The 17,046-nt window shown below is 42.8% G+C and overlaps 1 protein-coding gene across 1 annotated transcript in view; it reads left to right on the forward strand.

Moving 5' to 3' along the window:
- Positions 1–17,046, forward strand: part of LOC143473663 (dynein axonemal heavy chain 11) — a 109,716-nt gene that overhangs the window by 77,499 nt on the left and 15,171 nt on the right. Inside the window, exons 68-74 of the mRNA XM_076970754.1 lie at positions 14,675–14,815; positions 14,949–15,119; positions 15,450–15,572; positions 15,733–15,926; positions 16,103–16,251; positions 16,349–16,476; positions 16,573–16,800. Coding sequence (XP_076826869.1) covers positions 14,675–14,815; positions 14,949–15,119; positions 15,450–15,572; positions 15,733–15,926; positions 16,103–16,251; positions 16,349–16,476; positions 16,573–16,800 — 1,134 coding nt within the window. The remainder of the gene's footprint in view (positions 1–14,674; positions 14,816–14,948; positions 15,120–15,449; positions 15,573–15,732; positions 15,927–16,102; positions 16,252–16,348; positions 16,477–16,572; positions 16,801–17,046) is intronic.

A 17,046-nucleotide genomic window follows, 5' to 3' on the forward strand; every position in this document is an offset into this window, starting at 1 on the left:
TAAAACAACAAACTTGGACTCATATGATTCTACGTAGAATCCTTAACAACTTTGTAATTGCAAGTGCTTTACAAAAATGTACGGATTTTCATATATTATCAAATATGTATAATTTCCACTTTCCATACTACGCCTAGGATTTTCACTCCATCACCTCAAATCACACCTTGATATACTCAGCAGACTATGCAATGCAAATGTTGTGCAAAAAATCCTAAGATTTCCACAAATTTATATTTTTCATATGCATCACAATGGTACCATCATAACACATCAAATTCATATTTTAATAACTCCGCTATAGTATGTCCTATGTTTATGAAAATTGACATGCACATTCACATGACCATTGAGGTGATATGTGCCAAGTTTGAGCTAAATCCGTCCACAAATGACTCTACAGTGAATATTTTCAATTTCCATACTCAGCAGTGCAAGGAGCGGTAGAGAGCCTTTTGCAGGCACGCACGCTCTCATTCTCGCAGACGCAGAGTGCCCCTCTCATCCACTCCCCCCACACTCCCCCAACCTTCTAACACTTAACAACCCATGTCTCTGTCTCCCCCTCCCTCTCTCTATTTCACATGCACTCACTTCTCACACACGCAGAGTGCCCCTCTCATCCACTCCCCCCCACACTCCCCCAACCTTATAACACTTAACAACCCATGGTCTCTGTCTTCCCCTCCCTCTCTCTATTTCACATGCACTCACAGAAAAAACAGGCCTCCCTATAAGCTTCACATACACACTGCCTTAGCCATGCCTACTCATACATTAGAGTAACACATATAAACACCTAATTCACACACACACACACACACACATACACCTACTTATGTGTATGCATCACAAATTGAGCACATACACTGTCATGTCAGACATGTGAGTTTACTGTGACAACTAAGACTGCCCATTATATGCAATCACTCACACACATACACAGCTCTAACTGATGAAAACAAACATTATCACACCAAACCCCTCTCTCTCTCTATTACACATGCACACACATGCACTGGCCTACCAATAGGTTTCACATACACACTGGCCTAGCCATATCTACTATGCCTTCGCCGCAGGCATGCAAGTCGGTACCTATGCCACTTGCGAGGAGCCCGCTCATTGCCGCTTGCGGCTATATTTATTATTATTATTAGGGTTCACACACATAGTGTGGGAACCCTATTGTAATTGCTCGAGTTTTTCTTCTTATTATTATTATTTTTCAGGCTGTAAAACGCATACTGCAGCCTAGACCGTAAGGCCCAGAAACACCAAACTTGGCAGACAGGTGCACCAGAGGTGCAATGAGGGAAACCCAGACAATGACCCACATTGGCCTGATGGTGGCGCTATAGCGCAGCATTTTGCGTTTTGGTCCATATCTCCTACACCGTAGGTCATAGAAACGAAATTCCACTTCTGATGGATTCCTTGGCTCAAACCAAACAAAAAAGCCTCTAGGACCCTTTAGCTCCGCCCACTTAGATTTCGAGTTAATTTGCATAATGTGCAAAATCGCACACATCTTTGAGCGCGAACTAGTCCCTGGATTTTTCACATACATGCACATATGTGGTATCAAAACGTTCAGAAGAGTCTGAACTTTAAAATGTATCCAACAAAAATGCTAATTTCTTCACTACCTAGTCAGTATAAGCCAATCAAATGAGGGGGCGTAAATTCAATAGTAAATTTTGCGCATATGGAGCTCTAACTTAAGAAAACTTGCATGTAATGAGATGGCACTTCACAGACAGCTTCCGTGTGAGGGTCTGGGGCAGCTCGCAGAGGTTGCCATACCTCACCTGCTAGGGGGCGCTATAACATGCAAAAATTTGCCCCATGCACTCAGATTGGCCGATCCACATGAAACTTGGCAGACATCATCTATGGGCCTCTGGGAACCAGGTCCTAAAGCAGACATGCCATACTTCCAAAATGGCTGACGTAATCGGCCAATCAGTGATCGGCACGCGTTTGACAGGCTTACCATTGGTCGATCTGCACGAAACCTCTTGGGTGTGGACAAGTGCACGCCCCCTATGACATAATCTAGCCGGGTGTCGATTGGCCACTGGGGGGCGCTATTGCAAAAAAAGCAAGTGTATCCCCTACATAATTCCACTTGGGAACATGCAATTGGACTCTTTTGATTCCTTGCAGTAGTGCGAACAACTTTCCCATTACATGTCCTATTAAAAAATGCACAATTTATTTACAGTTAATAATAGTTTGAAATCATCACTTTTCATACTCCTCCTAGGATTTTCATACTATCATGTCAAGCAAAGTCTTATAATACTCTACAGAGTGTGAAATCAAAAAACAATCCAAAGATTTTGGATTTGAGGACACTTATACCTGCTAAATATTTTTTTAATGGACAGCATCGATACATATAATATTCATATTCTTAAAGCTCTTTCATATTTTACCCAATTCTGACCAAAATGCACAAGCCCATTCAGAATCCCATCCTGAACAAATTTGTCAAGTTTCATCTAAATCGGTTATCGTATGGCTCTACAGTGCAGTATTATATACAATGCATAAAAATGCATGTAAAGTCCCTCTGTCACCTTCTCCTTCTCACACGCACGCAAGCTGAAACTCACACTCTCAGTCTCTCTCACACTCTCACCCACATTCCCCCTCCCATCTCTGTGCCCTAAGTAAACATTGCTCTGGCTACCTAGATCTCTCTGTGTCTATTAACCAGGCACACACATACAGGCGCAAGCAGGCCTTCCTATAGCATTCACAATGACACTTCCCTAGCCATACCCACCCATATCTCAGTGACTAACACATGCTCATACAAACTGATATTTGGCTTCTTTTTTGTCTCTCTCTCACACAAACACACAGACACACACACCTTTATACCTATATGTATGTATAGTTTCTATGTATACTTATGTATGTATGTATTAGTATATGTTGTCATAGTTTGAGTACATACACTACCACACACACACACACACACTTCTACCTAAATGTATGTATAGTTTGTATGCATATCTGTCCAGTCATAACAGTCATGTCAGTCCAGTCATGTCAGTCATTTCAGTCCAGTCATATCAGTCATGTCAGTCCAGTCATGTCAGACATAAGTCATGTCAGTCATATCAGTCATGTCATTACAGTCATGCCAGTCATGTCACTCATTCCAGTTATGTCAGTCATATCAGTCATATTACTTTTGTTCATCATGCCAGTGATGTCATTTCAGTCATGCCAGTCATATCAGTTATGTCAGTCATGCCAGTCATGCCAGTCATGTCAGTCATGTAATGCCAGGCTTTGCAGACTACATTCATACTTTGAATACACGGGCAGTCATGTTAGGCGTGCAAGGAGTGAATTAACAAAGCATAGTCTCTGGCACCCTCAATCTCTCTCTGTCTGTAATATACAGGCCCAATCATGTATAGACACATGCAGGCCTTCCTATATTGTTCACATAGATGCAGCCCTAGCCAGATGTGCTATTTCTGTGTCTCCCTTTCTGACACACGCAGATGTCATCACACACTATCTGTAGAGCACACACTGGCCAAACCCAAACAGCTTCTTTTCACTTTTAGGTCTAAAGGACCTTTTGGGCTTCCTTTTGCCTATTGAGGCCAAAATATGCCTATTTGTGTGTGAACCCGCCAATCGCCGCTTGCGGCTATATTTCTTTTTCTGCCTTAAAACGATTCACACAGCCCAATCCGTAAGGCCTACAGACTTGAAACTTGGTCAATAGGTAGTAGTCCCTCCCGCTACTCAGGCGCAAGACGCCAGCCAAATCCGCCCATAGGTGGCGCTACAGCGCACGCAAACGCATTCAAGTAAATTGCCAGTACCACGTAAGTCCTAAATTTAAAATTTTTTCATATACATGTTCCTTGTCTCCAAACCTACCAAAAAGCCTCAAGAACCCATAAGCTCCGCCTACTTCGTTTTCGAGCTAATTTGCATAATATGCAAAATCGCACACATTTTTGAGAGCTAACTAGTCCCTGGATTTTTCACATACATGCACATATGTGGTATCAAAACGTTCAGAAGAGTCTGAACTTTAATAATCTTTAACAAAAAATGCACATTTCTGCACATGGGCGTGGCCACATGCCACACAAGTCAAGGGGCAAAAATTTCACAGCCAAAAATGCACATTTTCTGCTGTATCTCATGCATACTTTTACATATTCACACCAAATTTCATATACATGTACCTGTTGGGCGTCTACACCTGCCCATACATTTTGGCACACATTCACACCTAGGGGGCGCTATAACTGCCAAAAAACTCTCCTGCACACACCGATTGGCCAAATAACACGAAACTTGGTATGCATCATCTACATGCACCTCTGAGACAGGTCCTAGATCTGCACCATCATATGTCCAATATGGCCGCCACCATCGACCAATTAGCTGTCAGTATACAATTTCACAAGCTTTACAAGCTTTACATATGTCAATTGACCTGAAACTCACATGGCATGTTCAGGTGCACACCCTCTAAGACATACTGGGGTATGATGGCAATTGCACCACTAGGTGGCGCTATACTAGAAACTCCTGAATTACGCCCACATAGTATGACATAAAACAACAAACTTGGACTCATATGATTCTACGTAGAATCCTTAACAACTTTGTAATTGCAAGTGCTTTACAAAAATGTACGGATTTTGACATATTATCAAATATGTATAATTTCCATTTTCCACACTACTCCTAGGATTTTCACTCCATCACCTCAAATCACACCTTGATATACTCAGCAGACTATGCAATGCAAATGTTGTGCAAAAAATCCTAAGATTTCCACAAATTTATATTTTTCATATGCATCACAATGGTACCATCATAACACATCAAATTCATATTTTAATAACTCCGCCATAGTATGTCCGATATTTATGAAAATTGACATGCACATTCACATGACCATTGTGGTGATATGTGCCAAGTTTGAGCTAAATCCGTGCACAAATGACTCTACAGTGAATATTTTCATTTTCCATACTCAGCAGTGCAAGGAGCGGTAGAGAGCCTTTGAAGCCACGCACGCTCTCATTCTCGCAGACGCAGAGTGCCCCTCTCATCCACTCCCCACCCCCCACTCCCCCAACCTTCTAACACTAAACAACCCATGTCTCTGTCTCCCCCTCCCTCTCTCTATTTCACATGCACTCACTTCTCACACACGCAGAGTGCCCCTCTCTTCCACTCCCCCACACTCCCCCAACCTTCTAACACTTAACAACCCATGGTCTCTGTCTCCCCCTCCCTCTCTCTATTTCACATGCACTCACAAAAAAAGCAGGCCTCCCTATAAGCTTCACATACACACTGCCTTAGCCATGCCTACCCATACATTAGAGAGTAACACATACAAACACCTAATTCACACACACACACACACACACACACACACACACACACACACACACACACACACACACACACACACATACACCTACTTATGTGTATGCATCACAGATTGAGCACATACATGTCTGACATGACAGTGTGAGTTCACTGTGACAACTAAGACTGCCCATTATATGCAATCACTCACACACATACACAGCTCTAACTGATGAACACAAACATTATCACACCAAACCTCTCTCTCTCTATTACACATGCACACACATGCACTGGCCTACCAATAGGTTTCACATACACACTGGCCTAGCCATATCTACTATGCCTTCGCCGCAGGCATGCAAGTCGGTACCTATGCCACTTGCGAGGAGCCCGCTCATTGCCGCTTGCGGCTATATTTATTATTATTTTTCTCCGCATAAAACGCATACTGCAGCCTAGACCGTAAGGCCCAGGAAGACCAAACTTGGCAGAATGGTGTAGTCTGTTTGCGGGACCGTGCTAAAGTACAGAGACCCACATTGGCCTGATGGTGGCGCTATAGCGCAGCATTTTGCGTTTGGGTTCATATCTCCCACCCCGTAGGTCCTAGAAACAAAATTCCACTTCAGGTGCATTCCTTGGCTCCAGACAAACAAAAAAGCCTCAAGAACCATTAAGCTCCGCCTACTTAGATTTTTTGCTAATTTGCATAATATGCAAAACCTACTTTTTTATACTAGTCACTGGTTTTTCATCTGATCACCACAATCTTGGTGTCAAAATATTCAGAAGAATCTCATTATCAAGGAACATCAACAAAATTGTGACATTGGTATACAGTCTGGTTGTCACATGTCAATCAATAGCTCTGAGGCGTGGCCAAATTTACTTCAGCAGCTATATCTCAGCAATGCTTTGACCAATCTTCATGAAAATTTATCAGTTGTTAGGGCACATGACTCGGAGGTCACAGGTCAAAGCTGGCCCAGATTGTCCAATAGGGGGCGCTATAACATGAGAAGAACTGTTTCTCAGAAACCATTAGTCACATCAAGCCAAAACTTTACAGGCATCATCAGGGGCCTAATTGGTATCAAGGCACACAATGATGACATCATCACTTAAAAAACATGGCCGCCATGAGCCAATTAATTTTGATTTGACTTAATTGGCCATTTGATAGACTTACCATTGCCCAATCAACATGAAACCTCACCACTGTCCATTTCTCAGGACTATGTGTCATGCTGTGCAGTTTTGAAACATTTGGCCACTAGGTGGCGCTATTTGTGAAAATCATGCATAACTCCTCCAAATTTTCACTTAGGAACATGCAGCTTGATTCTTTTGAGTCCTTGCAGGACACCTGACTACTTTGCAATTACAAGTCCTATTAAAAAATGCATACTTTTGTCACATTCATCAATTGTTTGAAAATAGCTCTTTTGGAATTAGTCCTAGGAATTTGATCCAATTATGGCAAAATTGCTATGAGCATAATCAGTAGACTCTGGAGGTAAAAAGTTATTTAAAAATATTGGATTTTAAAATATTCAGGTGGGTCCATTTTTCCATTATATCCTTCTGGCCATTCCATAAATGACCTATATTGCTATAACTCATAAACCATGTAAGTGATCAACTCGCAATTTGAAAGGCTTTTATACACTGAGGTCCTTGTGAGGTAGGACACGTTTGGTTCACATTGGCCTGTCGGGGGCGCTACAGTACCCAAAAACCTAAGAAATCATAAAAACTCATGCAGCAATGCTGTTATGCAGAATACAGACAAGTAATGGGGCTTGTATGATTCAGATCAATGAGGTCTATAACATTGCAATTACATCTCATAACAAAAAGTGCACTGCCTGACCAGAAATTAACCTTTTATTTCACCAAAATGTCCTATTACATTACTGAGATCAATGAGATATCAGTATGGTAGTACTTGGCCTCCATCTAGTGGCCATATTCCAGAACTGACTGAAAATTATTGCTCACATGAAATACCACACAAACACATACAAAGCTGATCTCAGCATGTGGTTTAGCTTTTTGATCTGACTCAGTTTCCCAGTACACATTATTTTGATCCTTTTGGGCCTTTAGTGCCTCAGTTGAATTGAATGTTTTGTCACATTGATTTATTTATGCATTTTTTCCACTCAAACAGCTTCTATTCACTTTTGGGTCTAAATGACCTATTGTGCTTCTTTTTGCCTATTGAGGCCAAGAGGCTAATTTGTTAGTCTAAAAGACTCTTTGGGCTTTTTTGCCTTTTTTTGTGTGAACCCGCCAATCGCCGCTTGCGGCTATATTTAGGGTTCACACACACATAGTGTGGGAACCCTATTGTAATTGTTAGCGTTTTTCTTATTATTATTATTCTTTTGCCCATTTTGCTGTCTATAAATGATACTGCAGCCTAAACCGTAAGGCCTAGACACACCAAACTTGCCAAACTTGTTCTCTAGGTCAAAAGGACCACACACACTTATAGGGACCCACATTGGCCTGATGGTGGCGCTATAGCACACTATGTGACTTTTTGGCCCATATCTCCCATACCATAAGTCATAGAAACAAAATTCCACTTCCTATGCATTCCTTGGCTCAATTCAATAGGACATTTCATATACAACTATGAAGCTCCGCCTACTTAGATTTTTTGCTAATTTGCATAATATGCAAAACCTACTTTTGCCTACTACTCCTTGGTTTTTCATCTGATCACCACAATCTTGGTATCAAACTACTCAGAAGAATCTCATTATCAAAACTTATCGCCAACATTGTGACATTTCCATACAGCCTGGCTGTCACATGTCAATCAATAGCTCTGAGGCGTGGCCAATTTTACTTCAGCAGCTATATCTCAACAATGCTTTGACCAATCTTCATGCAAATTTATCAGTTGTTAGGGCACATGACTCGGAGGTCACAGGTCAAAGCTGGCCACGATTGTCCAATAGGGGGCGCTATAACATGGGAAAAACTGTTTCTCAGAAACCATTAGTCACATCAAGCCAAAACTTTACAGGCATCATCATGGGGTCAAGTGGTATCAAGACACACAATGATGACCTCATCACTCAAAAAACATGGCCGCCATAAGCCAATTAATTTTAATTTGAATTTATTGGCCATTTGACAGACTTACCATAGGTACATACACATGAAACTGACATGGTATGTTCATGTACACACCCTCTAAGACATACTCATGTTAGAAGGGAATTGCACCACTAGGTGGCGCTATACTAGAAAATCCAGAATTTCTCCTACATATTTTCACTTATCAAGAAATGCTTGGACTCATATGATTGTATGCAGAATTCCTAGCAACTTTGTAATTACATGTGCTTTGCAAAAATGTACCACTTTTTCACTATCATCAAATATATATAACTTGTCATTTTCATACTAGTCCTAGCATTTTAACTCCATCACCTTAAATCACACCTTGTAATACTCAGCAGACTTTGAAATGCTAAGATTAGCGAGAAAATCCTAAGTTTTTGACAAATTAATATTTTTCATATGCATCACAATGCTACCATCATAACAAATCAAATTCCCAGTTCAATAACTACGCCATAGTATGTCTGATTGTTATGGAAATTGAAATCCACATTCACATGACCATTGTGGTGCGATGTGCCAATTTTGAGCCAAATCCGTCCACAAACAGCTCTACAGTGAATATTTTCATTTTCCATACAAAGCAGTGGAGGGAGGCATACACAGCTGCTAAGCCACACACGCACGTGCCTTTCTCACACACTCTGCCCCCCCCTCCTCCACTCCCCTCACACTCCCCCTTGCTTCCAACACTTTACAACCCATGGGCTCTACCTCCCCCCCTCTCTCTCTTTCACATGCACTTACAAAAACACAGGCCTCTGTAGCTTTCACACTGCCCTTGCCATACCTACCCATTTCGCTATGAGTAACCCAGATACAAACACACAAACTGACGTTTAGCTTCTGTTTTTGAAAACACTCTCTCTCTCTCTCTCTCTCTCACACACACACACACACACACACACCTACTTATAGGTTTAACATACACACTGCCCTAGCCATGTATACCCATTACTCTTTGACTAAAACACACACACACACACACACACACACACACACACTTCTACCTAAATGTATGTATAGTTTGTATGCATATTATTATAGTATATGTATAGTATATGTCATTCATGCCAGCAATGTCAGTCGTATCAGTCATATCAGGCATGCCATGCCAGTCATTTCAGTCCAGTCATATCAGTCATATCAGTCATGTCAGTCATATAAGTCAAATAATCAAATCATTACAGTCATGCCAGTTATGTCAGTCATATCAGTCATGTTAGTCCACATTCATACTTTGAATACACGGACAGTCATGTTAGGCATGCAAGGTGTGCAAGGAGTGAATTTACAAAGCATAGTCTCTGGCTCCCTCAATCTCTCTCTGTCGGTAATATACAGGCCCAATTATGTATAGACACATGCAGGCCTTCCTATATTGTTCACATAGATGCAGCCCTAGCCAGATGTGCTATTTCTATGTCTCCTTTTCTGACACAAGCAGATGTCAGTCATGTCAGTCCAGTCATGTCAGACATAAGTCGTGTCAGTCATATCAGTCATGTCATGCCAGTCATGTCACTCATATCAGTCATGTCATTACAGTCATGCTAGTCATGTCACTCATTCCAGTCATGCCAGTTGTCAGTCATATCAGTCATGTTATTTTTGTTCATCATGCCAGTGAAGTCATTCCAGTCATATCAGTTATGTCAGTCATGCCAGTCATGTCAGTCATGTTATGGCAGGCTTTGCAGACTACGTTCATACTTTGAATACACGGACAGTCATGTTAGGCGTGCAAGGTGTGCAAGGAGTGAATTAACAAAGCATAGTCTCTGGCTCCCTGAATCTCTCTCTGTCGGTAATATACAGGCCCAATCATGTATAGACACATGCAGGCCTTCCTATATTGTTCACATAAATGCAGCCCTAGCCAGATGTGCTATTTCTGTGTCTCCCTTTCTGACACACGCAGATGTCATCACAAACTATCTGTAGAGTACACACTGGCCAAACCCAAACAGCTTCTTTTCACTTTTATTTTCCAATATCTTTCACACTGTAGGGCCTAGAAACAAAATACTACTTCTATTGTATTCCTTGGCTCAAGCCAAGATGTACTGCTTAAATCAAAAAACATACAAACACACATACACACAAAGCTACTCACAGCATGTGATTTACTTCTGATCTGAATCATTTTGCCAATTTTTTGGGCTTTTTTGCCTTTTTCGTGTGTGAACCCGCAATTGCCGCTTGCGGCTATATTTATTATTATTTTTCTCCGCATAAAACGCATACTGCAGCCTAAACCGTAAGGCGCAGGGAGACCAAACTTGGCAGACTGGTGTAGTCTGTTTGCGGGACCGTGCTTAAGTACAGACACCCAAATTGGCCTCATGGTGGCGCTATAGCGCAGCATTTTGCGTTTGGATTCATATCTCCCACCCCGTAGGTCCTAGACACAAAATTCCACTTCAGGTGCATTCCTTGGCTCCAGACAAACAAAAAAGCCTCAAGAACCATTAAGCTCCGCCTACTTAGATTTTTTGCTAATTTGCATAATATGCAAAACCTACTTTTTTATACTAGTCCCTGGTTTTTCATCTGATCACCACAATCTTGGTGTCAAAATATTCACAAGAATCTCATTATCAAGGAACATCAACAAAACTGTGACATTGGTATACCGTCTGGTTGTCACATGTCAATCAATAGCTCTGAGGCGTGGCCAAATTGACTTCAGCAGCTATATCTCAGCAATGCTTTGACCTATCTTTATGAAAATTTATCAGTTGTTAGGGCACATGACTCAGAGGTCACAGGTCAAAGCTGGCCACGATTGTCCAATAGGGGGCGCTATAACATGGGGAAATTTGTTTCTCAGAAACCATTAGTCACATCAAGCCCAAACTTTACAGGCATCATCAGGGGCCCAAGTGGTATCAAGGCACACAATGATGACCTCATCACTCAAAAAACATGGCCGCCATGAGCCAATTAATTTTTATTTGAATTAATTGGCCATTTGACAGACTTACCATTGGCCAATCAACATGAAACCTCATCACTGTACATATCCCAGGACTATGTGTCATACTGTGCAGTGTTGAAACATTTGGCCACTAGGTGGCGCTATTTGTGAAAATCATACATAACTCCTCCAAATTTTCACTTAGGAACATGCAACTTGTTTCATTTTATACCTTGCAGTAGACCTGACAACTTTGCAATTACAAGTCCTATTAAAAAATGCATACTTTTGTCACATTCATCAATTGTTTGAAAATAGCTCTTTAAGAACTAGTCCTAGGAATTTAATCCAATGATGGCAAAAATGGCATAGGCATAATCTGTAGACACTGTAGTTAACTAAATAAGGAAAAAATGTTGCATTTTTATTTGTCTGATTGGTCAATTTTTCCATTATATCCTTCTGGCCATGCCATAAATGACCTTTATTGCTATAACTCATAAACCATGTAAGTGATCAACTCCCAATTTGAAAGGCTTTTATAGACTGAGGTCCTTGTGAGGTAGGCCAAGTGTGGTTCAAATTGGCCTGTCGGAGGCGCTACAGTACCCAAAAACCTGAGAAATCATAAAAACTCACGCAGCAATCTTGTTATGCAGAATACAGACAAGTAATGGGGCTTGTATGATTCAGATCAATAAGGTCTATAACATTGCAATTACATCTCATAACAAAAAGTGCACTGCCTGACCAGAAATGAACCTTTTAATTCACCAAAATGTCATTGCATTACTGAGATTAATGAGATATCAGTATGATAGTACTTGGGCTCCATCTAGTGGCCAAACACCGAAACTGACTGAAAACAATTGCTCACATGAAACACCACACAAACGCACACAAAGCTGACCTCAGCATGTGATTTAGTTCTGTGATCTGAATCATTTTGCCAATACACATTATTTTGATCCTTTTGGGCCTTTAGTGCCTCAGTTGAATTGAATGTTTTGTCACATTGATTTACTTATGCATTTTTTCCACTCAAACAGCTTCTATTCACTTTTGGGTCTAAAGGACCTATTGGGCTTCTTTTTGCCTATTGAGGCCAAGAGGCCAATTTGTTTGTCTAAAAGACCCTTTGGGCTTTTTTGCCTTTTTTTGTGTGAACCCGCCAATCGCCGCTTGCGGCTATATTTATTATTATTATTTTTCTCCGCATAAAACGCATACTGCAGCCTAAACCGTAAGGCCCAGGGAGACCAAACTTGGCAGACTGGTGTAGTCTGTTTGCGGGACCGTGCTTAAGTACAGACACCCAAATTGGCCTCATGGTGGCGCTATAGCGCAGCATTTTGCGTTTGGGTTCATATCTCCCACCCCGTAGGTCGTAGAAACAAAATTCCACTTCAGGTGCATTCCTTGGCTCCAGACAAACAAAAAAGCCTCAAGAACCATTAAGCTCCGCCTACTTAGATTTTTGCTAATTTGCATAATATGCAAAACCTACTTTTTCATACTAGTCCCTGGTTTTTCATCTGATCACCACAATCTTGGTGTCAAAATATTCACAAGAATCTCATTATCAAGGAACATCAACAAAACTGTGACATTGGTATACAGTCTGGTTGTCACATGTCAATCAATAGCTCTGAGGCGTGGCCAAATTGACTTCAGCAGCTATATCTCAGCAATGCTTTGACCTATCTTTATGAAAATTTATCAGTTGTTAGGGCACATGACTCAGAGGTCACAGGTCAAAGCTGGCCACGATTGTCCAATAGGGGGCGCTATAACATGGGGAAATTTGTTTCTCAGAAACCATTAGTCACATCAAGCCCAAACTTTACAGGCATCATCAGGGGCCCAAGTGGTATCAAGGCACACAATGATGACCTCATCACTCAAAAAACATGGCCGCCATGAGCCAATTAATTTTTATTTGAATTAATTGGCCATTTGACAGACTTACCATTGGCCAATCAACATGAAACCTCATCACTGTGCATATCCCAGGACTATGTGTCATACTGTGCAGTGTTGAAACATTTGGCCACTAGGTGGCGCTGTTTGTGAAAATCATGCATAACTCCTCCAAATTTTCACTTAGGAACATGCAACTTGTTTCTTTTTATACCTTGCAGTAGACCTGACAACTTTGCAATTACAAGTCCTATTAAAAAATGCATACTTTTGTCACATTCATCAATTGTTTGAAAATAGCTCTTTAAGAACTAGTCCTAGGAATTTGATCCAATGATGGCAAAAATGGCATAGGCATAATCTGTAGACACTGTAGTTAACTAAATAAGGAAAAAATGTTGCATTTTTATTTGTCTGATTGGTCAATTTTTCCATTATATCCTTCTGGCCATGCCATAAATGACCTTTATTGCTATAACTCATAAACCATGTAAGTCATCAACTCCCAATTTGAAAGGCTTTTATAGACTGAGGTCCTTGTGAGGTAGGCCAAGTGTGGTTCAAATTGGCCTGTCGGAGGCGCTACAGTACCCAAAAACCTGAGAAATCATAAAAACTCACGCAGCAATCTTGTTATGCAGAATACAGACAAGTAATGGGGCTTGTATGATTCAGATCAATGAGGTCTATAACATTGCAATTACATCTCATAACAAAAAGTGCACTGCCTGACCAGAAATGAACCTTTTAATTCACCAAAATGTCATTGCATTACTGAGATTAATGAGATATCAGTATGATAGTACTTGGGCTCCATCTAGTGGCCAAACACCGAAACTGACTGAAAACAATTGCTCACACGAAACACCACACAAACGCACACAAAGCTGACCTCAGCATGTGATTTAGTTCTGTGATCTGAATCATTTTGCCAATACACATTATTTTGATCCTTTTGGGCCTTTAGTGCCTCAGTTGAATTGAATGTTTTGTCACATTGATTTACTTATGCATTTTTTCCACTCAAACAGCTTCTATTCACTTTTGGGTCTAAAGGACCTATTGGGCTTCTTTTTGCCTATTGAGGCCAAGAGGCCAATTTGTTTGTCTAAAAGACCCTTTGGGCTTTTTTGCCTTTTTTTGTGTGAACCCGCCAATCGCCGCTTGCGGCTATATTTATTATTATTATTATTATTAGATGATTAGACTGGTGAAGGGATAGAGGATAGCTTACACAGTTGAGCTCTACATTCTAACCATACTTCTGGAAGGCGTTTCCAGTAAAATGGCTACTGAGTGTATTTCTATCTTTGACAGGTTGTAGAGGCGAGAGAAAACGAGCTGAAACTCAACGAAGCCCGTGAGCTCTACCGCCCCACAGCCCAGAGAGCTGCACTTCTCTACTTTATTATTAAAGAGCTACACAACATCAACCCTATGTACCAGTACTCGCTCAAGGTAAAACCTCACCACTCTTATACTGCATATCGTATTGCTGTTTCCAAACTGAATCGTTCCACGCCGGAGTTCTGCTCAAATAAGGTTTGGTTCTGCTGTGAGTGGGCCTTCAGGATCTGTTCTTCACCTGCAGGCCTTCAGCGCAGTGTTCCACAGAGCCCTCCAACAAGCTCCGTGGGCCGAGGACGTGTCTGAGCGTGTCCACTCCCTCACCGAGGCTGTCACCTACTCCGTCTTCCTGTACGCCAGCCGGGGCCTCTTCCAGAGGGACCGACTCACCTTCCTGAGCCACACGGCCTTCCAGGTGAGGGGGGCGGTCCCCATGCCGGCTGGCCCCGCCTCCTTGCTCCCTCCCTCCTTCCCCCAGCTGCCCTGTCATCTGCATCAATCAGCACACTTTTTTGCCCCTACATTAACTTCCATCAGGCCCTGTCACGAGGGGCTCACGGCACTCATACCGATTACCTCAGCGTCCGAGCACACCCCCGCCTCAGCCGGCCGGCTCTGGGGCGAGTGGTTTGGGTGGGGTGGGGGCGGGTTGGTTCTCCCTGGGCTGAGGCGGGGCGAGGCGAACGGAGACGTCTGGTAGAGAGCCGAGGTGCTCCAGTCACGGTGCTCTTCTGCTCTTCTTCAGGTTCTCCTGATGAGAGGGAGCATTGAGGCTGAGGAGCTGGAGTTACTGCTGCGTCTGCCTGTGGAGGTCAACAGTGGTAGTCCCGTCAGCTTCCTGTCAGCACAGGCCTGGGGAGCCATCAGGGTAAACATGGGTCTGCTCTTCCACTGTTTCAAGCTGAGCTTTGCAGACACTATATCGGGCCATTCAGCCATTACAATATTAGCACTACAGTATTAGAGATTACGTATTACAATGTTTATATGCATTCTAATAACCTACATAACATGAACGTGTGCTTCAGGCACTCTCAGCGGTGGAGGCGTTTCAAGGCCTGGACCGGGATGTGGAGGGCTCAGCTAAGCGATGGAGAAAGCTGGTGGAGTCTGAGTGTCCAGAGAGAGAGCGCCTCCCTCTGGACTGGAAGAAGAAGAGCGCTCTGCAGAAACTCATCATCCTCAGAGCCATGCGGCCCGACAGAATGAGCTACGCTCTCAGGTTTAACCTTATAGCCCGCCAAAAACGCAACTTAATTTACATACATGTGTAACAGCTGACGCAGACCTAGCAGTAGGTCATTACTGTATGACTGATTGTGCGTTTGTATAGTAGGTCATTGCGGTATCTTTGTGAATGGGTTTTTTTTTTTTTTTTGCTTCATTATTCTACTGTAGGAACTTTGTGGAAGAGAGTTTGGGCTCCAGATATGTGGATACAGATGGAGCAGAATTGGAGAGGTCCTACGAGGAGACCGGTCCTTCCACACCAGTGTTCTTCATCCTGTCTCCTGGAATCAACCCACTGAAAGACGTTGAAACCCTCGGTACGTTCTGCAGGAAACGCGCTCGCTAAACGACCCTAACGGACATCTTCCCTCCGGCCCTCTTTAGCTTTGTGGTGAATGTGGTTGTGTTGTGCAGGCCTGAAGCTGGGCTTCTGCTCAGAGCTGGGGAACCTCCACCACGTGTCTCTGGGCCAGGGTCAGGAGAGCGTGGCTGAGAAGGCCCTGCACACAGCAGCTGCCAAAGGCCACTGGGTCATTCTGCAGGTACCGCGCACCTCAGAGTTTGGTGACATCAGAGTTTCGTGACATCAGAGTTTGGTGAGGCCTTCGTGAGGATAAACGACTGCGTTTGTGAATCAGAACGTCCATTTGGTGGAGCGCTGGCTGGGTCGTCTGGAGGAGCTGCTGGAGCACGTGTGCGGCGGGGCTCACCCCCAGTGCAGGGTGTTCATGAGTGGGGAGCCCCCCCCCAGCCCTGAGCAGCACGTCATCCCCCGCGGCATCCTGGAGAACGCCATCAAGCTCACGCACGAGCCGCCCACGGGCATGAACGCCAGCCTGCACACCGCACTGCACAACTTCAGCCAGGTCGGAGAACCCCCCCAACACACACACACACACACACAGATCCTCTTACACCCTTTATCCACCCTTCGCCACACTCCTCAGATCATCTCTACAGAGAATTTACAAAACGTTACTAAAGGAACCTGTGGAAATGACATATAATCCTGTGTTTACATCTGCTACAGAACTGCTCCCAGTACCGGCGATATTTACCTGCCCATTTTAACCTCTGTGATATTTTTTGAATAGTTCTGTCGGAGGCCTTTG

The sequence above is a fragment of the Brachyhypopomus gauderio genome, chromosome 13 (genome assembly GCF_052324685.1).
Source record: "Brachyhypopomus gauderio isolate BG-103 chromosome 13, BGAUD_0.2, whole genome shotgun sequence".
Classification (NCBI taxonomy): domain Eukaryota; kingdom Metazoa; phylum Chordata; class Actinopteri; order Gymnotiformes; family Hypopomidae; genus Brachyhypopomus; species Brachyhypopomus gauderio.